Below are 27917 nucleotides of genomic sequence, written 5' to 3'. Positions count from 1 at the left end.
CTGAGTCAGGGAATCTCAGGGGCCAAATGTCTACGGTGACTAAAGACAGCCAGCCAGCACCGTGGATCACCCTGGCCGGAGGTGGTGGGGGCGGTAGTGATGGTGGTGGTGATAGGGGTGGTGGTGAGAGAGGCAGCAGGCTCTCTGGGCATACCTGTTGAGCCTGTTCCTGGCTCCCCAGGAGGTGATGAGGCTTATAGATTACAATACATCTAGTCCACACTATTATCACTAATGCTGGAGGTGACTCACACGACACATAGCACTACAGTTAGATGAATTAATGACAGCCTGATCGACGCTAGCAGCAGTAGACCTACTGTGTGTCCCTGTACCACTTCAGACATTGAAACCCTTTAATAGTGACCTATTTACTGTCATTGTTTGCGTGCAAATGCATTCTTTCCTAACGACCCCACCTTCAACTACACTACACCGCGCCCAGAGTCACCGAGTCCAGCAAGGACGACACAGGGATCGGCAACCAGTCTAACACACGCACACACACACACACACACACACACACACACACACACACACACACACACGCGTAAAGGAAAGGTGTCTGACAGCATTCTGAGTGAGAACATTTCATCCTCCCCACGTCACCCTTTCCTCCGCGGCGCAGACCTTCTGTCATGACATCATAGAGGGGAGGAGGCCGGTCGCTGCTGCTGCTGCCCCCCTCCTCCCTCCTCCTCCCCCTCCTCCACCAGAGCACCCCCCAACACAGAGCTCCAGCTGCATCTGTCCGCTAGCTTTAGATGCCGTTAAGGAGCAGGAAGTGGTCGGGGTACGGACGGCCGACGACAGCTCAGGCTGACGGTATAGGAGCCGGAACCCGGTACCCTTCGGCCTTGCAGTTGACCCCCTTGTAACCCTAAGCAACCGATTCTGCCACCAGAGCCTGCCTCACTACCAGCACCACCAGCACTCTGCTGCAGCGCTCTGATCTGGGCAGAGCGGACGGAACCCGAGGCCCGCTTGGGGGTTCCTCTGCAGCCAGGAACCCGGCCAGGCGGGGGCAGAGCGAGGTGGCAGCATGCGCTGGCTGGGCGCCCTGGCTGCCTGCCCCTCTGTGAGGTCATGGAGGAGAGCAGCAGGGGGCCTTGTCGCGAGGGGGGGGCTCTAAGCGTTTTCACAGCAGAGGGCCGGAGGAAGACCCCCCCCCTGGGGTCTGGAGCCGCCGCCGGCCGCGCTGCCAGAGTCTGTTCCCCCGGTTCTCCGCCACTTTCCACAGAGGTCCTAAGGAAAGGTTTCACAACTCTGTGTTGCATCACCGCCGCCTGCTCCCCTGGAGTATAGACATACTTGGAATACATGGTGACCACGCCGCGCCAGGCCCAGGCAGAAACAGATCCACCGTCTCAGACCGGCCCGCCCCACTAAGGACAGAGAACTGGGAAAACACTACATTACAAAGAGAGAGTCCGAGACAAGGGGAAACTGACTGGCGCGCATGCGGGTTGTGTACCACGGACACGACGGATCATGAGGACCCCCCCTCCAGTGTGGGACATCTGAGGCCTCAATCATGGACGAGGTGTTGATCTTCATCAGGCCTACAAAAAAAGTGTTTGGTTCCGGTTTCCGACCGACCCTGTCAATTTATGTGCGAGCAAAATTATTTTATGAGCTTCAAAAAAAAAGAAAAAAAAAAAAAATTGATGCAAACTATAATTACGTTTTTGTACAGCACCTCTTCATTCTGTACAAGGATGAGCGAATTTTCTTGTTTTTAAATGAAAACAACCTACCTATCATTCGCTGCCGCTGGAAAAAATAAAATAAAAAAATAAAATAAATTCCCTACCTACCCATGACCTCAACTGACAACCAACAGGAACCAAACTTTATTTTTTTTTAGGCCTCAGTGATCTCTGACACCAGGCGGATGTGAGTCAATGGCAGACACCTCCTCGGTTAAAGACCGTGTGATCCGGGCTGTCGCGTCGGGTGGAGGTGTTAGTCCCGACCAGCTTGACGTCTTGCTCAAAGAGGATCTGATATGGGGCAACGGTTTCAGCCTGTCACGCACTAAATATACAACTGGTGACCCGAAATGTCATACCAGCGAGGCTGAGAGACTCTCAAGGGGTCTGATGTGGGTAAGGTTCAGCTACGCCCACACACCACCACCCATCAGGTGGGTACCGTTCTGCTACTCCCCTAGCCTGGTTACCATGATACTAAACGCTGCCTGACTACCATGATACATGATACTAAACATCTATTAAACACCTCACCTAAAAGTCTGGCTACAGGTACTACCCACCAATTAATTTCTACACCTGGTCACAGTTTACACCTTCAACTTGGCTGGTAACCGTAAAGTTGCTTATTCGATCCCCGGCTCCTTCTAGCACTGTCAACGTGTCACTGAGCAACACGCCTAAACCATGAGCAAGACACCAACCACCCTCTGTGTATGAATGAGTGAATGTTAGCCAGTTTTGTCAAGGCGCTTTGACTAGCCACTCTTGAGTAAAGCGCTGTATAAATGCAGTCCTTTAACCATCCCCGCAACCTCTCGTTTCCACCACCAAGATGGCCCTTGCCTCCCCATCACTGATATCAGCCGTGTGGAGGGCTGTATCATCTCCCCTATCCCCTCCTCAATAATGACATGGTGAAGCTAAGCGTTAAAATTCAACATTAGCGCTCATCCCCGTCCGTCTCATCGATGAGTGGCCCGTATCACGGGGGTGCAGCCCGGTGAATCACCGGCAGCAGACCACCTTGTTGAGGCCTTGCAGTCCCCTGGATTCCTGGAGGCTGTGTAATGAAATTATGGCTTTCCTGTTGAGCTCGCTGCCCCTCTTATCAAGCAGGTTCACTTCAGTGAGGACCACTGTGAGGCCTTCATGTTGGTGTGGTCAGGGGGGGCTAGGTATCAAATGTCGTCCCCCGGTGCCCCTATAGGGACTAGGAGGGCTCTGAATATTATTTTCTTGCTCAATAATTCTATCGATTGTTCTTTTGTAACCTACAGGATGTCTCTCGAAAACGGTGGCGCAATGACCGGCGAAATCCAAGTCTCCGTTCTGTAATGGGACACATCAGGATCATCTGAATGTATCCGAGCTGGCCCCAACACAGAAGTTCAGGCTTCCAGTATTCGCTGGCTATTCCCTACGGAATATTTGAATATTCAAAGGAACGATACTAACATAAAAAGTGAGTTCAAAGTGCTTATTTTACTCCTGCTGCAGAAACTTGTTCTTATCCACTTATCGTTTTTCATCTTCGTTACTACGATGTAATTTTATTAACGCAAAAAGAAAAACAACAACATCCCGTAGGATTGCTGAGTGGACGCCAGGGGCTTTGGGATCCGCTCATCGTCCGATCGTACTCGGTTATGGCTTACGAGCTTCACCTGTCCGAAGACACTCAGAGTCCATAGTGGGATGACACTAATTCACCTGTCCGAAGACACTCAAGAGTCCATAGTGTGATGACACTAATTCAATAATTTGTTCAGCACTTTGAGGTACCCAATCTTGTAGGTTCTGCAGGAAGAAGGAAAGGCCAAGGACATCAACACAGGGAGACCAGGCATTCACACAGAGGGTCCCACAGAAAATTCTTTAACCAGTAGTTACTACTTTAACCAGGAGAGACTTCTCTAACCAGGAGAGACTTCTCTAACCAGGAACCTTGTGATAAAAGCAGCCTTGCTGTCCACAGCCAACCTCAAAGTGTTTACACAAGATAAAAAAAGAAAATGGGGTAGTCTTATATAGTTATGACGGTTCATACTTGAGGAAAAACCTTGGAGAAACAAAACTTCACAACCTCAGTAGAGACGAGGAAGTGAATGTTTGTGTATACGTGTGCGTGCACATGGGTGTGTGTGCGCGCAAATATGTATGTGTGTGGGTGTGCATATTTGTGCATTTATGCGCTTACATATGTGTGTGTGTGTGTGTGCGTGCGTTCTCCCCAGACGGAGTGGCTGTGGACCCGCTGATGAGTGTTTCATGTGGGGTCGTCTGAGCGTGTGTGTGCATACAAAGGGGTCATTTGGCCCCGGCCTCCTCTCAGTTCCTCTCGTGTCTCTCAGTGCGCTGGATTCCCCTTGGTGTATTTGTTAAGGATGCCTTTGAAAGAGGATCCAGTGTGAATACAAACATCTCTTCTGGGATCCCTCTCTCTTGGCTATGAGCTAAAGGCTACAGGCTACAGATTACAGGCTACAGGCTACGGGTTAAATGCGAAAGGCAGCGGGCTAAAGGCTACGGGCAAATTTGGTAAAGCCCCGAGGGTGGTTTGACCTCCAGCTGATAGGTTCCTGGTTGAATCCCGACGTCTATAGTCTACCTGTAGGCCTCCCTGGGACTGGATCCCCTGGCCTCCATGCTCCTTAATGTCATGTACCTCAAAATACCAAACTGTGAGTCACCTTCTAAAGCCTCTGCTAAACGATTGAATAATAAAGAGTCAAACCCAGCAGGCTCAGAGCGTTGTGAAGAATGGTTGCCCCCCGCCCTCCCATTTCCCTGAGACTTCCTGGCTGCTTCGACGCTGGCACTCAGAGAGCCTGGTGAGCGCCTGGCCGTGGCCCAGTAAGACCGTGTTTAAACAAGAGGGGTCAGCTGACCGCCCGCCTGCCTCGTAAACCTCCTGCTCAGACGTTCTGCTGGAACACAGAGAGGAGCGTGGTGGAGGGTGGTGGAGGATGGTGGTGGTGGTGGTGGGGGGAGGAGGGTGGTGGTGGTGGTGAGGAGGGTGGTGGTGGGAGGGTGAGGAGGGCTGTGGAGAGCTGTGGGGGCTGCTGGCTGAGGCCGACAGGATGGCTGGCTCTCTGATACCTGCTGACCCAGGACCAGCTCCTGCCCTTCAGCTGGCCCCTGTCACATGGTGCCTGTCTGGTGCCAGCACAGGCCCCAGATAAGGCCCTGTAGGCCTTTATAAACCTCAGCCCAAGCACTTATAGGCCAGCATAAACCTCAGATCAAGCCCTTAGAGGCCTCTAGTGGAGCAGGATGACCTCTACATCTCCCACGAGGACCTCTACATCTCCCACGAGGACAGCCGGTCCAATAATAAAGGAAGTGAGTTTTAAACCAAGGCCAAACCAAGATGTTGAAGGTTAAGTCTTGGATGAACATGACGGTCACCCAACATGAGTCCAAAATGGATCAATGGGCTGCCGACGTTTCCCATCATGCACAAAATTTGGGATCCGCTGCACATCAGCACACAGAGAGTTCCCCATGCCTCTACAGCCAAGAGGCCTCCCTGCCTTCCTCTTCATCCCGTCACTGCTTCGGAGTCATGAGACGACGTCACATGTCTCATGTTTGGGGTCCGACTTGAGAGAACCAATATTATTTTATATTAGCTCCTGAAGGACCAAACATGTTAGAACAAACAGTTCCTGTTTCCAGGAACGAAGCTTGGAGTGCAGAACGGAGGAAAAACAAACTGAGAACGAAGGAGAACTGAAAGTGAACTCCCAGTCTGAGGAGGCCTGGGGTTATTAAGGGTTTACATAAGCCTGGGGTACTGAGGGCCGGGCCACGCTGATAAAAGACGGCCCCCAGTACCAGCGCTCACTTCAAAGGAAGAGCTGGCATAGAGGATGGACTGAAGAGGAGGGGGGGGCGTTAGGCGCTAGAGATAGCAGAACGCCCGCAGACACCAGGCTGATAAGCGCTGGTCTCTCCTCTCTGCTCTGCTAATCCAATCCCCCCAAATCAGAACCGCGACCAGGTCCCAGGTCAGGACCCCAGGTCAGGACCCCGGGTCAGGTCCCAGGTCAGACCCCGGGTCCGGTCCCCGGTTGAGGTCCCGGTTCAGGACGCTGGGTTAGGACCCTGGGTTAGGGCCCTGGGTCAGGACCCAGGTCAGGACCCTTTGAAGAGGTCCCCTCCATCCCCTCCAGCCTTCTGCCAACAGTCTGGGCAGAGTGATCTTGCGGTGCGTCAGGGGGTTTGAGTCCCAGACGAAAGGTTCTGGGTTCAGACCCTAATGTCCACAGAATCCACAGATGGGCAGAAATGCTGTAATATATAAAATAAAGAATACACTAGTCCTCACCTTTCATGAGCAGGTCGGTGGAAAATAAAAATGTTTTGACCATAATTTCCCCCCGCTCACACCTGCAACCGTCCAGAGGGCTGGCATGGCAACACAGGGCAACTGAACCAACAGCAGGTCAACTGTCACTCATTAATGGAGCTGTGTCTTATTAATGAGAAGGGCCAGGAGAGCGGGGGGAATATTTAAACCGTGTGTGATCCCCGCCTGGAGCCAGGCCCCTCCTCCCTGGGAGGAGATGCCCTAACAGCCTGGGCCGGTGGAGAGGTCCACATAGAGCTAATGACTGTATATTTACAGTAGATCCGCCCCAGCCAGAGGACTCATCCCCCCTCCCCCCAAATCACTTCCATGCGGCTGCGCTGAACGGACGCGCCGACAGGAAGCCGGGGCCAAATGAAGGCTCCGTATGCACACACACGCCCAGACGAACCCACATTAAACACGCTCATCAGCGGGTCCACATGCCTCTCCATCTGGAACACACACACACACACACACACACACACACACACACACACACACACACACACACACACACACACACACACACACACACACACAACAGTGGGCCAGTGTTCAACACGCTAGCCCACAATGGTGTCTTTCCGTCTGCGTGCTTCCAGCAGTCTGACGTCTGAGACCGCGGGGTCAGGGACGGAGCGCTAGCTTAGCTTACCTTACCTAGCAAGCCTACCCTGCTAACAGCGAGCCTACCCTGCTAACAGCGAGCCTACCCTGCTAACAGCGAGCGTACCTTGCTAACAGTGAGCCTACCCTGCCAACAGTGAGCCTACCCTGCCAACAGTGAGCCTACCCTGCTAATAGGAGAGGTCAGGCTTCAGCTTCAGACTATGATGACTTGATTGTTGCCCTCTCTTGATTGGTTTTGATATCGATCGCTTCCACTACAGCCGTCCTGTTTTCCAGCCCTGGGAGGGATTGAGGATCTTCTAAGGAAAACCCAGGGATCAGGTGGAGGTGAAGGTGCCTCAGCATCCACCTCAACATTCAAACACAGACCCTCCTGTCGTGTGCACAACGCCATCGGTTCATCCCCCTGACCTCCAGCTTCAAATTGGAATCCACGAACAAGAAGTGAACAACAAAGGCCCTACAGCACGACCAGGAGACCACAAACATACTGCAAAGGCCTACGTCACTCACTCACTCCCTCATTCATTCATTGGGTAAATCACAAAAAGGTTCCTTCTCCGTTTTATCTTCTGTCCTGTCGGTTATCGACGTACGAGCGCCGCGCCGTCCAGACGGAGTGGCGTCTGCAGACAGGACGAGGTGGAGAGAGAGACCGGAGAGCCAGGAGAGCCACCGGACGGCCTCAGCAGCAGGAGGAAGAGGGGGGGGAAGAGAGGGGGTGTGAGGGGGTGATGTACGTGCCGGACTGTCTGAGGGGAGGCTGGGAGGGGGGGGGGGGGGATATTAGTGTCGGAAAAAAGAAGTGGGCTGAGTCACGGCGAGAGGAAGAGAGCCGGGAGCAGCCAGCGTAGGGCTCCAGGGAAGCCCGCAGAGATAGCTCTCCTCACACATGGCCCCAGGAATCCAGAGGAGAAAACCATCTGCTGCTCCGACACTCACCAAGGAAACTTCCAGTGCAGCCGCTCACTCAAACACAGATAAATCACACGGCCGGGACGCTCCTATCCTGCTACTTTTTTCCTGAGCATAAGAATCCTCTCTTTACTTTTATAATTTACTACTTTGACGTATAGCACAAGCACCCAAGGGATCAAACCCGGTACCTCATGGCTGAGGGCTCAACACCCCGGTCCCTGCGCGATCCTTCCCCCTCGTCAGGATACACAGTGGCGGGGCTGCTGGGGGTGGTGGTGTAGTGGAGCTGATGAAGGTGCTGCTGGTGGTGGTGGTGTAGGTGGTGCTGGTGGTGCTGGTGGTAGTGGTGGTGCTTTTGGTGTCGGGACAGAACACAGAACACCTTCTCCACTGCTCCACTTTCCAATCATTAGACGCCAGAGATGTAGCAGCCTGTCCTGGAGCCATTAGCCCGTAGCTCACAGAGCAGGGTCCGTCAGAGGATGCACCCCTCCTCACGATGGACCAGGGCTCCACACGGTCTCCATGGAGGACTCCGATGGACCCGACTAGCCGTGGTGCCGACAAATCATTAGGCGACCCGCTCCCATCGCAGGGTCCGGACCCACGGCCCTGTGTACAAGAGGCTGCTGCTCTTTACTGCCTTGTTTGCTCTGCTTTTTTTTTTAACTGCTCTGTTTAGCAGCTGGCAAACGTATGCAACATCTGGCGGGGATAGACGAGGGGTCTGTCAGCAGGAACAACAACGTCTCAACTCCAGACCGCGCCGCGCCGTGTAACAACTCATCATTCTGAGGCAGAAAACACACATGACAGCGCCGTGTTTAAAATACCCTGCCCCGCCGATAACTACAAGCTACCGTAATGTCACAATGAAACGTGGCGCGCCCCCCCGCTGCAGCAAACCAACGCTGGTTTACACAGCTGGGCCACGCAAATAAAGCACACACACATAATGACAGTGTACAGTAGACCTATATGAGCTGCAGGCTAAAAGTGTACATGGGGCCACACCACCAGAAACCAGAGGACTGCAGCCTTTTGACTCTCCCTGTGTGCAGAGCAAACTACTAACACAGCGCTAACACTGACATAGCACTCACACTACACCTAAAGGAGCATCAGGTCAGACACACCAAGGCCAACAGCAAGAAGACCCTGCTTCCTATTGAACACCCGGACACATGCTAGGCCTGTATATCCAACAGACTGCGTTCATTCAGACAGCCAGGGACACCAACCCAGACATCTCTCTTCTTCACATACAAGAAACATTCACACCCTGACAACTATTCACACACACACAGCGACAGAGAGACAGAGAGACAGAGAGAGAGAGAGAGACCAGCAGCAGCTCTAAACGACTGGTGACAATAGCAGCTGTGTGTCTGGGCCGAGGCTGGTGTTGTGGCCCCACTGGGAGGGGATGGGAGGATGTCTGGGGGGAGCAGCTCTCTCAAGACGCAGGGAGCAGGCACATGCTGAGCCTTGCTTCTGGAGACCACATCCTTCTCAGACTTGAACGGGCCCTGGGTTATCAGCCCCAGGTGTGATGTTGATGAGCCATTACGAGTCCTGTCAAAGCCTACACTGTAGTGACATCACACATCATGTCCAGATGTGGGGTGGACAGCTCAGTGAATCAGCCTACCAGCACACTCCACTGGGTAGGCTGCTAAAATCATCTACTCGTCATACATCTGGCTGTTTGTGGTCACAAAGAAAGATGTTGGTGGAGAAACATCTGAGACAAGCCCACAATTCAACTTCATATCATCGGTCTAGTCGTTTTGGATATTTTTATGTTGAAATGTGACATATTATATGTTTCAGTATTGAAAAATATCCATGATAAAACAAGAATGTGAATGAATGAAGTCATACGAAACACCTGAACAGCAGCATGTTGACCGCAGCCCATGATGTGAGACAAGATGAGGGAGGCTGAGGTTCAGAACAGAAACTGAAGCATTCAAACTCAATTAATGGGATCGCTTGGTTGAATAGTTGAGGGCTGGGTTTTCATCATTTAACAACTGGATTAAGACAGAAGCTGAATATCTGACTCCTCCACACTGTTAGCAAGCTCTCACCATCCAATAAAATGAACAATAGTCTGTATACTTCTTCTGAAGGGCATAAAATCCAAGCTCCATGGCCCTTAGGAAACATGGCCCTCATAACCAATAATCTGCCTTCACGCATGGAGCTTATTTTAGCATAATTCCTGACGGAACTCTCTACCGAGCTAAACATAAATATTTTTTTTCCTTAAATACAGTGAACCACAAGAAGCTTTCCCATCAGAAGCACAGAGATGGCGTTGGCTTTTCCATGTCAGATCGGTCCTCCACACACTCCTGCCCTTGTAAGTCATTCTCTCATCTTACTCGCATTAGCGGAGGAAGGGAAACAAACGGAGCCGGTGTTTAAATTGGCTCGGATGGCAGACTGGACCCGGCCTGGAATCCTTCTGGGCTCCAATCCCAGCACATCAAACACAGTCTGTCAACTCCCTCCTGCAGACCAAACAACCTCCTCACTTTCTGACCCCTTTTTCCCCGTTTGTGTTGAAATGTTACGAACCAAAAGCACACAGCCAGGACAGATACCGGGGACATGTGCAGATACACACTGAACATTGGAGAAAGTATGATCTGTTGGCCATTAAATAAATCTTAAGTCTGAAACACCTTGTGAGTTGTATTACCCTGTCAGTTCTCTCAAGGATTAGAGATGAATTTAGAACAAATGTAATATGTCTTTAAAACAGGCTACGATATCGGATAACTATCTATCTACATACACATCTATATTCATATTATAAATATATATACATAGATCTATATCTATATATATATATTATATTCATTGCGTAGTTGACCCATGTGTTGAGGGCTCCTGGTGATAAAACCAGTGTGAACTGGGAGCTCCACTGGGGCTCCGCGTCTGCTGTTAGCATTAGCAGGCTAGGCTAACTCAACCACAGGACCCCCAGACAGTTCCGCCCGTTTCACTACACGGTGTGTGATAGCAGTACTAAGTTATCGGTACACCCGGGGCGTGTAGGACCCACAGCCTGGACCTAAACCCCGACCACACAGCTAGGACCAGCCGGGAAGGACCTGGGCCTCAGGGTCCTGCCAGACATTAGTCGGCGCCCAGCGACCACCGGCCCCGCTGCCAGGGAACCCGGGTCCGACCCCTGGCAAAGGGGTTGGTGGTCACTGGGCGCCGACTAAACCCTGGATCCATTACACTCCCTGGCTGGGTGTTGTCTTGAAACGACACTGACATTTCAATAATTTTATGGAAATTCAATACGCCTACAAATAACCGAAATAACACATAGTATCGTACGGGAGGGTGAAACCTCTGTAATGGTAACTGACTGGGAACCGTCCTAAACCAGTGCATAGCCGGAGCCCGGTACATACCCGGACCCGCGGGTCTAACCCCGAGTCTACTGAGGAACTGTACCTGTAAGACGGAGCTTCACGGGCCCGGTCCGCCGGACTCCTTGGTTCGACATCTCCTTCGACTCCCAGCCTCGGTGAGGACCAGTATCTGATACCAGTAGATGAAGCGTCGGGGCGCCCGGGTTCAGGAGCTCCTCGCCGGTTCAGACCATCATGGAGTCCCGGCGGGGTGGCCCGGATGTGGACAGGGCTCCAATAACCTCCAGGAACACCGCAAACAAAGCGTCCTTATCCCCAAAGAAGTGAGTTTAAAAAGCTGTAGCGACTCCTGAATTCTCCCGCTAACACTGGAGCCACTTTAACACTCAGACGGCCGGTTTCGTGTTCACATCTCCTGGAGGATCTTCGGAGCAGAATGAGACCTCCCTCTCTGCGCGTCGGGCCAGCGCAGTGGAGGGGCCGCCGGGCTCTGACCCGCCTTCAGAAACCCTCCCCCCGCCGTCTAGCGGGTAGCTCGGCGGTGACGACACACACAGGTTGTCAAACATTTCTGTAATATGTGGCACCGGAGTGTGACTGGACCATTTTTTCATCAACTGTTTGATCTACGACGCTAACATTACACCAGGTATCAATACAGCACTGTGTACACGTTTCCCGTTGATTGTATTACAATTTAACTGGGACCATCTTTGGAGAACCTCTACAGACTAGTGAAGCAATAAAATACCTTTCAATATAAACTGCCCCATGACAAAATGCTGAACCATATTGTCTTTTCCGAGTAGAGACATCATTAACGCAAACACCCACAAAAGCTTAGTCAGTATTTTATTATTTACAGTTGTTTTGTTTAAAACAGTACACATTTACAGTACACACAGAAGCTGTGCACCACATGAACATGAGACAGACAATAGCAGAGGACACACAACAGGTCAGGTAGAGGTTCTAGAAGTTGAAGGTGCTCTGAGTGTCGCTGATCTCGAAGGCGTAGCCGTCGGTGGTGACTTCAGGAACCACGCTCTGGACCTCCTCGTCCTGGGAACAACATGAAGGGTTACTCCAACGCACAAACAGTGTAACACCGCCACTAAATACACCAGAAAACAGAAACTGGAGTTCAGGGGAAGAGCCCGCTCACCTCTCCAGAGAAGTACTTGTCGATGAGGTTGAGGGAGGCCTTGTAGACCGTCTCGTTCTCGTGGGACTGGAGCGCCTCGATGCGGTCCAGACCGCCGCACTCCTCCACCATCAAGCACAGCTTCTCAGACTCCCCGATCTTATCTCCGGCCTGCAGGGGAACCACAGAACATCAGAACACAGAACACTCAACCTCTTTCCAGCAGCCACCAAGTGCACCAAGAGCTTTGTTGTTTTACGGGGAATGGGTTAACCTAGTGATGGTTAGTGCTTGGCACCCAGTTCTATGAACATCCTTACTGTACCGACAGTGGTATATTGTCGTTTCTCCTTCATCTGACAAATGGAATTATTGTAAGTCGCTTTGGATAAAAGTCTGCTCAATGCCCTGAATGTAAATAAACATTTTTTTGGCTTTGCATGACAAATTTAAAAAAATGCATTACAATTTTTAAATATCAGTAAAAGAAGTGGGCTAGAATTCTGGATGCAATACAACGGTGTGATGAACAAGAAACTAACTGGCCCAAGGCTTGCGTGGCGTTTTAAAACATGTACAGATTTACAACATCAAGCACGGAGGAGGAGGTACGGACCAGGAAGATGTTGGTGATGGCGTCCAGGATGACCAGGATAGTCTTGCTGTCCTTGGTGGAGAGCAGGTTGAGCAGAGGCTCTAGCACGTTGGCTTGCACCAGGTACACCACCTGCTCCACTGTGCCCCCGCTGGTGAAGTTAGTGATGGCCCACACCGCCTCCTTCTGGGTCTTGAACTCCCCCTGGAACCGGAGAGGAGCAGGAGACATAAATACTCATGCTAGTGATCGACCGATACATCAGCCCGCTGATATTAGTGTTTTTTACGTGTATAAGCCGATTTTTTTTCCAGTTATCGGCCGATTCTTTTTTTTAATTATTATTTTCTTCAGCGTGATTTACATTTTACAGACAGTGATTTTCCTTTTTTTTTTATTTAGACATTGTAACATTTGTTATCATCATCGTGTCATTTTTATGATGTTAATTGAGGGAGGCTTAGCCTGGAAATCCAGACCCACATTGTTGTGGGTCATGGGTGTTGTAGGGTCTGGCAACGAGTAATGAAAATGGCCCAACTCGAGGTGCCACACCAAGCATTTGAAAATATCAGAATACAAGGGGTGACGTATCCAGACCAGTTGCGCTAACCATTAGACAAGACTCTTGCCGTATCTGGTCGGTAAAACAGCAACGCTTTTGGCCCGCCTATATTGATACATCGATGTGATTGATTAATGTTCTGGGCCAGGGGTTAGGGTTAGGTCGTTCCCAGAGTGACTCGCTGAGCAAATTCAAAATGTGCTCTCACAAGAACTCTGGAATTCCAGGGTACTATCGGCTCCAAATATTGGCTCAAGAAAACCGGTATCGGCGTATCGGTTATCCGCTAAGGCTGAAAATATCGGTATCGGCCCTAAAAAGAAAAATCCATATCGGTCGATCCCTACCCATGACGCAAGGTCCTGGACCTTCGACAGCGCACACACAAATCAAGAGTACAAGTTGATTTGATAACAGCTAGTCTGAGATTAAAATGTTTTTCCCTTCTATATTGATAGTGGTCGTTAATGCATTTTGTTTCCTGGTACTCGATGTACGCACCTATTGTATGTCGTACGCACCTATTGTATGTCGTACTTAGTTATAGTCCTTAGCAATGGTGTAGCGTCTTATCCTAGCTATCTTAGTTGTATATACGGGGAATGGGTTAACCTACTGATTGTTAGCGCTTGGTACTTGGTTTTATGAACATCCTTACTGTACCAACATATATTATTGTTTCTGTACTGACCAATAGACTTATTGTACTTATTGTAAGCTTTGGATGAAAGCATCTGCTACACTCCCTGAATGTAAATGTTTAAGTCTTAACAGTTTTTATGCAAAGCGTCTCAATAAAGCATTTTGTTGGTCGGTCCAGTCCAGTGGTGCGTCGTCTAGTGGGCTCCGGAGCGATGCAGGGCAGGGGGGGGCGGAGCTTACCCGTGCGAGCACCTGCACCAGCAGCGGCACGAGGCCGGCGTCGATGACGGCCTGGATTTGGCAGTCGCGGCCAGCCGTGATGTTGGACAGCGTCCAGGACGCCTCCTTCTGCACGTTGGCCTTGGGGTGGCGCAGCAGCGCGGGGAAGGCGCCCAGCACGCCCGCGTCCAGCACCGTCTGCGTCTGCTCGTCCGTGCCTGTCACGATGTTCCCGATGGCGCGCAGCGACGGCGTCTGGGGGCGGGGCAAAGGGGAGGTTAAAGTCAACAGAGGGTTCGCCGGACCATGTGGGGGTGACATTAACATTTAGGGGAGAGGTCGTCAACGGCAGATTTCAAGTAGTTAAGTGTTGGAAGACATTTACCACTAAAACTAATATGAGCCATAGTCATCCATATAAAAATATTAAATAATAAACACTCGACCAAGCTTATCGCCAAGAGCAGGGGAGCTCAGGCCCCTAAAGCAGGCCCCTGTAATCCCCCTAGTCCAGGCCCCTATGCCTCCACCTCGGCGTACGTACCACCACCGACAGCTCCCCGGAGCCCAGCAGCTCCACCAGGCGCGGCACCATGCCGGCGCGCACCACCACGTCGATGCGGTCGTTGGCGCCGTCCGTCAGGTAGGACACCGCCCAGCAGGTGTCGGCCAGCACCTCCTTGTCTCCGTGGTGCAGCAGGCGCACCAGCGTGGGCAGGATCTGCTCCACTGCTGCCAGCGGGGGTGATGGGCTCTTGTTGCGGCAGAGGTTGGACAGCGTCCAGGTCACATTCCTCAGGTAGCCCGACTGGGGAGAGGGGAAACACGGTTAGTCAGAGGAGGATGAAGCTAAACACCATGCATGTAGATAGACTCTGATGTGACTCAGTGTTTAGATTGTGAAAACACTAAAGCCCCAACCCCCTAAACGCCTTTTCAGGCTTTTCTTAAGCATGAGACAACAAGTAGTTATCTTGGGAGGAGTGCGCTCAGGTGACAAACAATTTCCCCTCGAGGGCCGCCTCCGACTCCAAACACCACGGCGGGCCACGGGCCCCCTCTAGTGTTCGGCGCGAGGACTACACGTTACGTCAGCAGAGGAACCCTGAATTAAACACCTGGTGGAGGGTCGTCATCGTGCGTTGGTACTCACAGGGAACTCGTTAAGGTCGGGGACGGCAAGCAGGCTGAGCAGGGGGGCCACGGCACCGTGTTTGATCACCTTGTCTCTAAGTGCCGAGCCGTCACCTGACAACCAGAACAAACCGGTTCATCATCATTACAATACAATGACGATCCCTTCAAAGATATGGCTTTATGTCGCCACACCCATAAACAGTCACATCTGCAGATCACCCTTTTGTCTGTGCTGGAAGATGTCAGACATTTATGAGAGTTAAAACGACTTTGAATTGATGCAGTCCATCCATGCAACTTGATTGGTTCATTCAATGTATCCAATGATTCGTTTTTAACCATTAGGTCCCCATGTTATCTTTTACCTCCCATTAATCTACTGGTGTGAAGGAAAACTGGATAATACAACCTGGACACTGAAGTCTGACCGCAGTATCTGTTGACAGCAGTATTTATGAGGTAGTGTGTTGGGGGGGGGGGGGGGGTGTCCTGTTACCTGCAATGTTGCCCAGCGCCCAGATGGCCTGCTCGCTGATGTGGGGGTGGGGGGAGCAGACCAGGCTGATGAAGGCCGGGATGGCCCCGCCCGCGACCACGGAGGCCGTCTGCTCCGAGGTCCCGGACGCGATGTTGGTCAGCGCCCAGGCTGCCTCAAACTGGAGCGGGGGGGAGTCGGCGAGGCCCAGGAACGACACGAAGGTGGGGATGAGGCCCGCGCTGATGATGTGGTCGATGGGGGGGTGCCTCTCACGGGACAGCAGCTTCCTGGACAACACAAAGTACAAATCGAGACCGTGAGGACGTGTTAGTTTAAATTAGTAATACTTATATATCGTTTTTAAATTATTGTAGTGCAATACCAATATTGTCCACATATTTATTTTACTGTTATGGGATGAACTGACTTAAGAGTTAGACGCAACCGAAATGTTTTCCATACCTACTCTGTCAGAGATATCAGTATAAAGATCGTGGTGTACTCTACCTTGCGGCCTGCGTGGCTTGGAACTGGGACTCCCCGTCGTCCTTGTGCATCCCGGTGAGGATCTCCTCCACCGTCCACTGCCGGTTGGCCTGCAAAGCGGGACGGGAGAGGCTCAATACACTGCGTTCATTACACCACACAAGAGAAGGCTAAAAAAGCCTTAACGGTGCATTTAATATTAGCTTCTAAGCTAAGGAACAGGGGTTGAACCACTCATCGGTGAGAACCTACCTGACAGTTTGGGTTCTTCTCCTGCAGGGGGGAGGTGGCCTCGTCCGGGAGGGTCGACACGTTCCTCCTCTTGAAGATCTGGTCGTCCTTCTTGGACTTGCGAAGCTCGACGTTGCTCTCCACTCTCCTTCGTCGGAGCTCCTGGAGTTTCACAAAACACGCAGAACACGAGGATTAGCATTTCAATCTACAGGGTTAGTTTAAGAGGATGTGGAAGAACTTAGGAAAACACTCACGTTGGCGTCTTTGCCATGGTTCTTGAATTTGTTCAGACGTGCTGCGTTCTCCATTTTAATGATCGTCGTGATGGACCTAAAGCAGTGATACAGGCGTCTGCGAATAAAGAGTCACACGTTGAGTTTCATGTTAGAGTCACACGTTTGACCACTAGTCTATGAAACCAATCGAAAGAAAAGCCTCGGTTTTTACTTCAAAAGACACGCATCACAACTTCAAGTACCTTTAGATAAAAATATATATAATTTCTGTTCAAAATCACTTCAAATTGAACTCGTATGTGATATAATAATTCATAAAGCGCTCACCCTGGTCGTGCTGAAGTGTGTCTGGAGAGCGTAGAGCGGCTCAGACCTTTAAAGTTCTGCAACGTAGCTCTGTGATTGGTCCATTCGAGCCGGAGCATCCCGGGCCGCTCAGCCATTGGACCGTTTTGAAAAATCACAGGACGTGATGTCATGTTTATAAATATCGCGAGTTTTAGGTGCGGCTAGGGGGAAGCGGCAAATTCGGAAGTTCATTTTGTCCCTCTTAGTTAGCGACCTAATATAATTATATGTTATATATGTAACAATTATATTTTATATCATTTTTAGCATTAAAAAAAAATCGTATGTATATAGTAAAGCTGTGTAATTGCTTTTTACATCCCTGGGATTCTAGATTATATTCTTTTATATATTTTTTTCATTATTTTATAATTAACTTTATATATAACTAGGCAGTTTGGAATGTAAATCGTATTTTTTATAACAAGAAAGCTCTTTTGAAGTGAAGGTCAGAGCAGTGTCTGTCATTATCGGAGAACCAATCTGTCAGATGATTTATTAACACATCATGATCTGGTAGATCTGGAGATAATCTGGATAGATGGCAGCAGGATGCCGTGTTTATCTAAAGAACTGAGGGCTTCACAATCTGTGAAGTTTTAAAAACTACTTTATCTTCCAACTAATCCTACCTTTCAAAAGTATCTGTGTGATTCAGATTTGCTGTTTTTCACCAAGCCGTCTAGTTCTGTTTGAAGATGTCCTTTATGCTGCATTTAATACGTGTTTTTTTTCAATAGCATACTAAAACTGCTTGCCCTTGGTCTGTTGTGAGTGTGTAATTAACTCAATGCTTCAGTTTAAGTCAAACAGCACAGATAGGACATTTCAATTTATTATGTTCCATATACATCAATATTCTTCAACGGTAATACAAAAAAAAAGAAGATTCAAAGTGGGACATTTGTTTTTATACAAACAGGGCATGATACCTTCAGATACACATAGTGTCTTCTTCAACATACTGCAAAGCATATCTTTATTAGTCAATGTTTCCGTGTCATTAAGCTTTCCAGGCGCAACCAATAGGAAACCTGCGGGCCATATTCAGGGTCCAACAGCCAATGAGCATCCGTGTTCCACTAGACTCTGCATGGAGTCCCGCCTCCCAACCGTCAATGATAGAAAACAAAGTGATAACATAAAAAAGAAGAAAACTACATGGAAATGAAAGAACTCCTTAGGAGTCTTTGTTCTAAATGTCTTTTCTTCGTTCTTCTTCTGAGATAGTTCCTGAGGCCCCAACGTGCCCCAACGACTGGTATTCCCGACGTTCCCCGGGAAGAACAGGTGAGGGGAGGGGGGGGGGGCAGAGAGCACGGCCCCCCCCGCACTCGCGCCCCCCCCCCCCCGCCCGGACCAAAGTTCAGTCAAAAGCTGCATTCTTGGCAAGTGCTTTTTCTATGCTCTGTGTGTGTGTGTGTGTGTGTGTGTGTGTGTGTGTGTGTGTGTGTGTGTGTGTGTGTGTGTGTGTGTGTGTGTGTGTGTGTGTGTGTGTGTGTGTGTGTGTGTGTGTGTGTGTGTGTGTGTGTGTTCTAAGCGGTGGTGGCGGGCTGTGGTTTGTTGATGTGAGACCTGTTAGAGAGAGGGGGGACGGGGAGGGGGGACGGACAGGTTAAGGTACTTGTTGGCTTTATTAACCGGTTAATGGTCGGACATGTGATAGCATGATGGAGGATGAGGGGGTGGAGCCATGATGGTGTCTGGTACAGAGAACGCCTGAATGGTGCCGGACAGTGAACTATGCTAGCTTCTAGAGGCATGGTTCAGTCAGGTGACAGGTCAGGTGACCCATAAGGGGCCCAGTAAGGCTGGGGTTTGGACCCAGCTCCAGCCAATGGCTGAGTCGGTGATCCATGAGTAGAACTCCTTCAAAATAAGTGTTTTAAAACGTCTTACTCTTTAAACTGATTAGCAGTGATTACCAACACCTTGATGAGCATTATTGACATCAGGTTTATTGAACGGAACATGGGTTGGTGTAAAGTGTCAGAAATGGAGGTCATAGCTAATTATTATTAATATTATCATTAGATTATAATAAAATGTACAGTCCAACATAAAAATAAAAAATGTCTGATTCAACCCAATACTACATTACATGAACGACATTTGAGAATCATGATTGATATTTTGCAGAGGACTGTTTTCAGGGGGAGATTTGAGAGTTTCTTTTAAACGGTCAGAAGAAAAGCAAAAAAAAAGTAACAGACAAAACATAACATTCATAACACATGCCAACACGGCAGCCATTTTGAAAGATTTGTGTTGTTTTTTGTCAATGCAAGTTTGGAGCGTTTTAAAAAGAAATGTGTGTTACAAACAAACAATCAACACATGAAATGGCCTGTTTCCATGACTACCAAGACCCCCAGCATCCAGCCTCCAAGGCTACTAGGGGGACACTTATGAGGCAGACAATCTGGAAGAGAAGAGAGAGAACGGGCAGCCATGATGAGAGAGGGGCATGCAACACGAGACAGATGGACTCACAGATACATCATGAGGACATTGAGAACATCGAGGTAGTGGTGGTAAAACTTCGGTGGAGGTGGAGGAGGCGTGGAGTGACGAGCTCCTAGCATACTACAGTAACACATGCCGACACACACTGAGGAACATGATAGACACGACCGGAAGGCATTCAGAAGCAAAACAAACCAGTGGAGATGAACTCTAGACACCAGTGGAGATAAACTCTAGAGACACCAGTGGAGATGGACTCTAGAGACACCCGTGGAGATGGACTCTAGAGACACCCGTGGAGATGGACTCTAGAGACACCCGTGGAGATGGACTCTAGAGACACCAGTGGAGATGGACTCTAGAGACACCCGTGGAGATGGACTCTAGAGACACCCGTGGAGATGGACTCTAGAGACACCCGTGGAGATGGACTCTAGAGACACCCGTGGAGATTGGCTCTAGAGACACCAGTGGAGATGAACTCGAGAGAGAAATACGACCGGGCCGCGGGGCCGGAGACACGCTGGAGGAGGACGTTGTGAGATCTAACTGATCAGTGGAGACCTGAGGACCCTCTATAGGGTATACGCCCCCCTGAGGCTGATGGGGAGGCTGCAGATACAGCTCAGGGGTCTCCATAGCAACCCAGCATTCCTCTGGATGCCCGACCGTATCCAGGTCAGACTAAAAAAGGCCTTTGACTCACCAGTCCATAACGTAACATGTTGCTTCACTAGTGTCCGTGAACCGTGTGTCATCTAGAATCGATGACCAAACGGCCAAACCTGACCGCTGTCAAACAGTCAGAGTTAATAAAACATCAGGTTTTATTAACTCATTTACCAAATATAGGCTTTCGATTAGCCGTGACTAAACAAGCAAAACGATGAGCCTTTATTTAGTAACCAATCAACTCCGCCCAGCGCTTCCAGATGTAGGGGCGGTGCTTTGAGGTAGGCCTGGGACTTGAAGGTAGGGCCGGGGCCTGGGCAGGATGCTGAGTGTCTAGGGAGACCCCAACGCTGGGCCACCAGTCAGGGAACAGCTGTGAACCAGACGGGGAGTTACCTGCTGGCTTTGAACCCCTTGAGCTTCTGGACGAAGAAGCTCTCCAGGACCTCGGCACACTGGAAGAAGGGCGAGTCGTTGGGGTTGTAGTAGCGGCAGTTGTCGAACACTTTGGTCACGTCCGCCACAAACTCTGTCAGCTTGCGGTAGTGACGGAGCTGCAGCCGGCCCTCCATGGTGGCCAGGTCTGGGGAACAATTTAGTATTTATTCAGCATTTCTCTCCCAATAGCACTTAGTAACTGAGAACTTTGAAAAGAAAATGGTCGAAAAGAAGAAAATGTTAAAATCTAAAAGATTGTACAGACATGTATCCAACTGTTCTTTCTATAAAAAAAAAAAAATCGCCCAGCCCTAATACAGAGTATTAATCCATTAGGTCTGGGGAACAACAACGGGTTAGACACTCTTATATCAGGCTTTAAACCATTAGTTAATCACATTAACATTCAGGGCCTTTAGCAGATGCTTTTATCCAGAGCCACTTACAATAAGTACAATTTTTCAGAAGAAAGAGAAACAACAATATATCACTGTCGGTACAATAAGGATGTTCATAGAATAGTGGTGTGAAGAGATTTCGTGCCACGAGATCTCGCGAGATTAAACTCGACGATATTACCCGTCGCGACAAAAATCTGTCTCGCGAGATTTCTGAGCAATCCAAACTTCTATTTGTGGCCTGTAGGGGCAGTAATGCGCCTTTGATACGTCTAGCCTGCCAGAACCTTACGAAGGAGAAGGAAAAGAAGAAGAGGAGGAGAAGGAGGGGAAGCAGGGGAAGCAGCCATAGGCAGCCAGAATGACGTCGGAAAATACCCGTATTACCGTCGAAGATGCCCCCGCCACTTTTAAATGATTTGTTTGGCAGCATTTTGGGTACCCGGCGGAAATTATGAATGGCAGTAGTGTGACTGATAAGACACGGACAATACCAAGTTGTCAGTGACATACTTGGTCAGACTCTGTTTGCACTATTTGCACTCTGTATTGATGGAGTAGAACTTTGATTTGGTTTTGCACATAATATTGTTTGCACTTGAAAAAAAGGAGAATTATTTAATTTAATTTATTTTACTTCAACTTTTATAAATTTTAGTTTTAGTTTCAATTTCATGAATGTTAAGAGTTATAATAAAACATTTCAAAATGCATGTGCAACTCGGTTAAATAAAAGTCTGTTGGTCCAGTCGTATATTTTGTCATTGTAGTTTTCTTAAAATCTCGTCTCGTCTCGATCTCGTGAACCGAATATCGTGTCTCGTCTCGTCTCGTGAGCTGAGTGTATCGTCACACCCCTATCATAGAACCAAGTGCCGAACAATAACCACCACTAGGTTAACCAGTTCCTCATACGCAATAGAGATAGCTAGGATAAGATGCTACATAATGCCAAGTACTGTTTATAAGTGCCAGGACGTACAACAATGGTGTTGTACAAAGATGGCCGTGGATTTATATTTATAGAAAGAACCTTGCACAACATGAACCAGTACACAACCATTTCTGGCCAGACATTGGTTGATTGTTCAAGTGGCATCTCTGGACAGCATGGAAGACCAATACGAAACAAGAAGGTGTGTCTTTGGCGAGCTGTTGCTCACCCATTGGCTCCTTGATGACGCGGTAGTAGTCGGGGGCGTCGCTGGGGTCCACCGGCTCCAGGAAGGGCCACGCCATCTTATGAGTCTGAGGAGACGACGCAATTAAATGCTCAATCGCATGGGGATGACTTAAAAACAGTATAGCTGCTAGCAACAATTTATCTTGGTCCCAGGCAGCATGAAACATAACCAACACTAGCTGTCATAAAAAATGTACGCTTTTTTCATGACTAATTATTGTAATTTTGTAAAGATTTATTTTTGGAAAATTTGATGCCTTCTTATAGAAAGAGATAGACATGAAGGTCTTGGAGAGAGAGGGGAGGACATGCAGCAAAGGACCGCGGGCAGGAATCAAACCCTGGTTGCTGCGCTAAGGACCGGGCCTTAATGGTACAGGCTTTACCCAGTGAGCCACGGGGCGCCGCACAACTTCCCAAATTAAACTCCTGAAGACCTCCAATATGTGGCAGGTGTCCCAGTGCCCTGCCCCCTGGTCCCCCGGTGCCCTGCCCCCAGTACCTGCAGCGAGCGCAGGATCCTACGCAGCCCCTCGTAGTCCTTGTCGGTGAGCGGGGTGAGCACCGTCATGTCGTCCTCGGTGGACTGGCACTGCGGACACACGTACACGTCGATGTGGTTGGCCTCGCTCTGCAGGATGCCCACGCAGCGGCCGTGGTACCAGTTCTGGCAGCGGTCGCAGCCGATGTAAAACCTTTGGGACGGGGGGGGGACGGGGGGGCAGAGGTTCAGGATAGGGCTGTAGGGTCTGGGTCCTTTATTCACTGTGATAGGCTCAGTGTGTGAGCGAAGAGCAACACAACAACCACTAGTCTATCAGAACTGAATTGACGTTCTCCAGATATTAGTCATTTATTAGTCATGTTTCTTTGGGTATTTTCTGACATGTTCTAACTTGTTGTCCTAACGTGTTGTTCTAACATGTTGTTCTAACATGTTGTTCTAACATGTTGTTCCAGTGTGACCGTGGACCTACTGTGTTTCGTCGTATGGCGTCCGGCAGATGCAGTACAGCTCCTGGCCGCCGCCTACTTCCTCCACCACGACGACGATCTCGGGGGCACTTCCTGTCTCCTGAGCACTTCCCGTCTCTGGACAGCTTCCCACCTTGGGCCCGTCTCCCGCCTCCGTCCCACTTCCTGCGGCCTCGGGAAAGCTTCCTGTGTCGGCAGCAGCGCCCCCCTGCTGGCCCCGCCTGCAGCCCGGACACACGAAGTCCTCCAACTTCTTGGCCTCCTTCTCCGTGATGCCCACGCACACGCCGTGGAACCAGTTGGAGCACAGGTCGCAGCCGATGTAGAACCTGGAGACCACAGAGCCAAAGCATGAGAACACCAGAGGAACCACAGAGCATGCGAACCACAGAACCACAGGACAGAGGTCCACAGAGGAACCACAGAACCAGAGAGGAACCGCAGGGCATGAGAACCACAGAACCAGGAGGGAGGCGGTCTGAGGATGCGGGAGGGGGTTTGAGTCTTACTTGGCCTCGTCGTAGGGCGTCCTGCAGAGGCAGTACAGCTTGGCCTCCTTCTTGTGGTCCCTGGAGGCCGAGAGTCCCTTCTTCTTCTTGTGCTTCAGGGGGTCCCGCTCCGCCCGTTCCTTGTCCCGCGGTCTCTCCCGCTGCTTGTCTCTCTCCCTCTCCCTCTCGGGGGGCCTGTCTTTCTCATTCTCCCTCTCCGCGGGCCTCTCCTTGTCCAAGCGTCTCTCCTTGTCCGGGGGGGGTCTCTCCCTCTCCAGGGGCCGGTCTCTCTCCGGGGGCTGGTCTCTCTCCGGGGGCCGGTCTCTCTCCCTCTCCTTGTCCCTCTTCTTGCTCTTCTCGCGGTGCTTGTCTCTCTCCCGGCTCCGCTCCTCCTCCCGCTTGCGTTTGTGGGAGGAGTGGGCGGGGGGTTGTGATGAAGACGGGGGCGGGGGCGACGTCAGGGGGTGGGCGGGGCGAGGCGTTGCCTTGGCGACGGCGGCGGCGGCCTGCGTGATGGCCGCCCGCGCTTTCTCCTTCTCCCTCTGCAGCCGGACGATGTCCCGCTTCAGCTCGTCCTGGAGGGCACACACACACACACACACACACACACACACACACACACACACACACACACACACACACACACACACACACACACACACACACACACACACACACACACACACACACACACACACACACACACACACACGTACAGAAACACACACACACACAAACAAATTGACATCGAGGTGGCAACCAAAAGTATAGACTGCTCTAGACTCTGTCCAGTGTCATGTCTCCACAGGCTGCTAAGCTTCGAAGTATCCTTGGTCTGAAAGTCTCTAAAGTGCGTTTACGCCAAACAAATCAATATAATATAATATCTATATAATATTATATTATGATATTATGAACCCATAAACGTCGGAGAACATCGAGTTCTCCGACGTCTGTTACTTCCACAACAAGTAAAGACTCGTAGTGGTGGTTGTCTTGGCCATGTTGGCGAAGGAATTGGCGGAAACAAAAGATTGTTCAAAAGAGGTTAGCCCCTCCTCCTACAGTCGCACAAATGTTTTGATCCAGAGAACGGCCCAGGCCCTGCCCCCACTCGACCCCGCCCCCCTTCGGCCCCGCCCCCCCAGCCCCCAGCCGGCCGGGCTTGGTAAAGTTGGTGTACTTACGCGAGCAAACTCGCAAATATCGCACTGCTTTTTGGTGTGAACGCACAGTAAAAGTTTGCTCTCCGGTCCACTGGGGGCGCTGTGTGACCTCCGGTCCCCTAGGGGGCGCTGTGTCACCCACCTGTACTTGCAGCTGCAGCTCCTTGTCCAGCAGCGCCCTCTTCTTCAGGATCTCGGCCTTCAGCTGCTCCTTGTGTTTGTACAGCAGCGCCGTCAGCTTGGTAGCGTTCTGCTTGGAGCGCTTCTGCTCCACCACCTCCTCCTTCTTCCTCTTCTTAGCCGCCTGCTTCTCGTCCTTCTCCATCTTGTCCAGGATGAACTTCATCACCTGGTTGCAAACCATCATCCTGGGGGAGGGGGGGAGGTGGCAAGGGGAGTCAGCCACCGCACCTTCAGAGCCTCAGAGTCCTCGATCATCTGAATGGTCTTTCTTCAGGGGGTCTCTCCCTCTTGTCTAAGCCTCCCTCCTTACCCCCCCCCTCCCTCCCTCTCACTTATTATCTTATCCTAGCTATCTTTGTTGTGTACGGGGAATGGGTTAACCTAGGTAGTGCTTGGCACTAGGTTCTATGAACATCCTTACTGTAGAGGTATATTGTTTCACTTTCTTCAGACTAATGTACTTATTGTAAGTCGCTCTGGCTAAAAGCCTCGTCCTGAGTGGTCCGTGCAGTTTGGTGACCTCCCATTTAATCTGATGGTAGTTTGTTAGGAGCTGCCGGGAATCAAACCGGCGACCCCGCGGTGAGAGTCCTGACCTGTGGTTCTCCTCGCGCTCCGCCGCCGCCAGACTCTTCCTCTGCTTCTGCTGCTCCGAGGCCGTCTGCTTCACCGTCGCCTAGGAGACGCACAACACATCAGCAAGAGGCTGGAGCGGGTGGGGCTAGATCATCACAGCACAACACCTCCTAGAAGACATCTAGATGATCAGACAGACTGATAGAACCTAGATGGTCAGCCTGGTGGCCGGATGCCCCAGCAGCCCCTGGATCCTCGTGCTCTACCTGTTTGTTGAGGCTGTCGTGTTCTACCTGTTTATTGAGGCTATCGTGATCTACCTGTTTGCTGAGGCTGTCTGCGGGGCTGGAGCCTAGCAGGGCCTGCTCTCTCTGCTCCCTTTTGCTCTCGTTCTTCTTCTTCTTGGGCGGCGGCTGTGGTTGATGGAGCTGGTTCTGCTGCTGTTGATTGAGCTGGTTCTGTTGTGGCTGCGGTTGGTGCTGCAGCCGGCCCAGCTCCCCCGGGCTGGGGACCACGCTGGCCTGGGCCTGGATGGTCACCAGGTTCTGGATCTGGTGGGTCTGGACCTGCCCCCCCGGCTGCTGGATCTGGATTGGGAGCTGCAGCTTGATCTGCTGGGGCACCGCCCCGCCCTGGGCCTGCATCTGGGCCTGGATCTGGGCCTGGATCTGGGCCGCTACGTGTGGCGGCAGGGCGGACAGCAGCTGGACGGGCTGCTGGAGGCCCGGCACGCTGATAAGCTGGTGCCGGAGGGGGGACTGCACCTGGAGCTGGGGGGCCTGCAGCGGGCTCTGGGTCTGCTGCTGCTGCTGGAACTGGACTTGCAGTTTGGGCTGGACCGCCACCTGCTGCTGGGGGGTCTGGGGGATCACCTGGATGTGGGGCTGGGACTGGAACTGGACCTGTTGGAGCTGGCCTTGGACCTGCTGGAGCTGGCCTTGGACCGGCTGGAGCTGGCCTTGGACCGGCTGGAGCTGGCCTTGGACCTGCTGGAGCTGGCCTTGGACCTGCTGGAGCTGGCCTTGGACCGGCTGGAGCTGGCCTTGGACCGGCTGGAGCTGGCCTTGGACCTGCTGGAGCTGGCCTTGGACCTGCTGGAGCTGGCCTTGGACCTGCTGTTGGGGCAGAAGCTGCGTCTGCAACTGCTGCTTGGGTTGGAGGAGGACTTGTGTCTGGACCTGCTGTGGTTGGGGCTGTGTGTGGGCTTGGATCTGTTGTTGGGGCTGGAGTTGTGTTTGGAGCGTATGCTGCTGGGGCTGGATGTGAGTCTGAACCTGGATCTGTTGCTGGGGCTGGAGGTGGGCTTGTGGCTGGAGCTGCTGGAGGGGTTGTGTCTGGATCTGGGCCTGGATCTGGATCTGCTGCTGGGGCTGGAGGTGGGGCTGAAGCTGGGGGGCTTGTGTTTGGAGGGGTTGCGTCTGGAGGGGTTGCGTCTGGAGGGGCTGTTGCGTCTGGATGTGGATCTGCTGCTGGTGCTGAATGATGGCGTGGGTCTTGCCTTGCGGGGCGGCGTTCTGGGACTGGAACTGGACCTGGATCTGGGGGTGATACTGGGGCTGCAGCCGGGGCTGGAGGGGGGCCGCCGAGAGGTTCTGGTGGTTCTGGAACACTACCTGAGGCTGGGTCTGGGCGGGGGCCTGAGCTGGGAGTGGAGAGGTCTGCTGGGCGGGCGTTGCCACCTGGGACTGGGGCTGGATCTGGACTCTGATGGTCTGCATGTGGGCCAGAGGCGGGGCTTGTGTGACCTGAATCTGAGGCCGGAGCTGGGCCTGAGTCTGGGGGGGCGGCGGCCTCACAGCGGCCTGGGAGACCACAGACGAGGACAGGAGAGTCTGAGGGGGGGCGTGCATGGGGGAGACCGCACTCTGGGGAAGGAGCTGCTGTGTGGGGGCGGCGTGCTGGACCAGGGGGTGGGACTGGACCGGGGCCGGGGCCGGGGGGCTGACGGGGGAGGAAGCGAAGGCGGCCGGGTGGTTGATGGCTGACGAAGGGGCAGGGAGGCTGCCGAGGCTGGACAGAGGGGCCAGCGGGGGAGGCTGCGTGGGGAAGGCGGCCGGCTGGGCCTGGGGGGGGGCTGGGGTCCAGACCCCCGCGTCTCGGGAGGGCTGGGCCATCCGGAGCTCCGCCAGCGCTGTGAGGGAAGAGGGGTAGGGGGGGTGAGAACCAGAGGGGGGGGGGGAGACAGAGCCAGAGGAGAGGGGGGGAGAGAACCAGAGGAGGACAAGATGGTTTCATGACTTCTCCAGCGCCGCTTTAACAATGATTGGTCCCCA

General features: G+C 51.6%; 3 protein-coding genes across 3 annotated transcripts in view; all 3 read right to left on the bottom strand.

Annotated features, from left to right (window-relative positions):
• smurf2 (SMAD specific E3 ubiquitin protein ligase 2) overlaps positions 1-11498 on the bottom strand; it is a 44879-nt gene extending 33381 nt beyond the window's left edge. Inside the window, exon 1 of the mRNA XM_056583546.1 lies at positions 11098-11498. Within this exon, the coding sequence (XP_056439521.1) occupies positions 11098-11149 (52 nt within the window). The 5' untranslated portion in view covers positions 11150-11498. The remainder of the gene's footprint in view (positions 1-11097) is intronic.
• Positions 11499-11850: 352 nt separating this feature from the next.
• LOC130376302 (importin subunit alpha-1-like) lies at positions 11851-17209 on the bottom strand. The gene is made up of 11 exons (XM_056583533.1): positions 17079-17209; positions 16770-16866; positions 16534-16674; positions 16303-16391; positions 15814-16082; positions 15334-15428; positions 14725-14988; positions 14202-14435; positions 12776-12958; positions 12181-12330; positions 11851-12077 (listed from the first exon to the last, which is right to left on the bottom strand). The coding sequence occupies exons 1-11, from the start codon at positions 17192-17194 to the stop codon at positions 11988-11990; spliced, it is 1728 nt and encodes a 575-aa protein (XP_056439508.1). The 5' UTR covers positions 17195-17209; the 3' UTR covers positions 11851-11987.
• Positions 17210-18457: 1248 nt separating this feature from the next.
• LOC130402194 (nucleosome-remodeling factor subunit BPTF-like) overlaps positions 18458-27917 on the bottom strand; it is a 103039-nt gene continuing 93579 nt past the window's right edge. Inside the window, exons 23-31 of the mRNA XM_056606332.1 lie at positions 25965-27775; positions 25665-25744; positions 25028-25253; positions 23741-24294; positions 23234-23560; positions 22759-22951; positions 22237-22321; positions 20634-20820; positions 18458-19521 (exon numbers count right to left, since the gene is read on the bottom strand). Of these exons, the coding sequence (XP_056462307.1) occupies positions 19506-19521; positions 20634-20820; positions 22237-22321; positions 22759-22951; positions 23234-23560; positions 23741-24294; positions 25028-25253; positions 25665-25744; positions 25965-27775 (3479 nt within the window). The 3' untranslated portion in view covers positions 18458-19505. The remainder of the gene's footprint in view (positions 19522-20633; positions 20821-22236; positions 22322-22758; positions 22952-23233; positions 23561-23740; positions 24295-25027; positions 25254-25664; positions 25745-25964; positions 27776-27917) is intronic.

This window comes from Gadus chalcogrammus, chromosome 2, assembly GCF_026213295.1.
Source record: "Gadus chalcogrammus isolate NIFS_2021 chromosome 2, NIFS_Gcha_1.0, whole genome shotgun sequence".
Lineage (NCBI taxonomy): Eukaryota > Metazoa > Chordata > Actinopteri > Gadiformes > Gadidae > Gadus > Gadus chalcogrammus.
The sequence above is the reverse complement of the archived record's forward strand: the minus strand, read 5'-3'. Positions and strand labels throughout refer to the sequence as shown.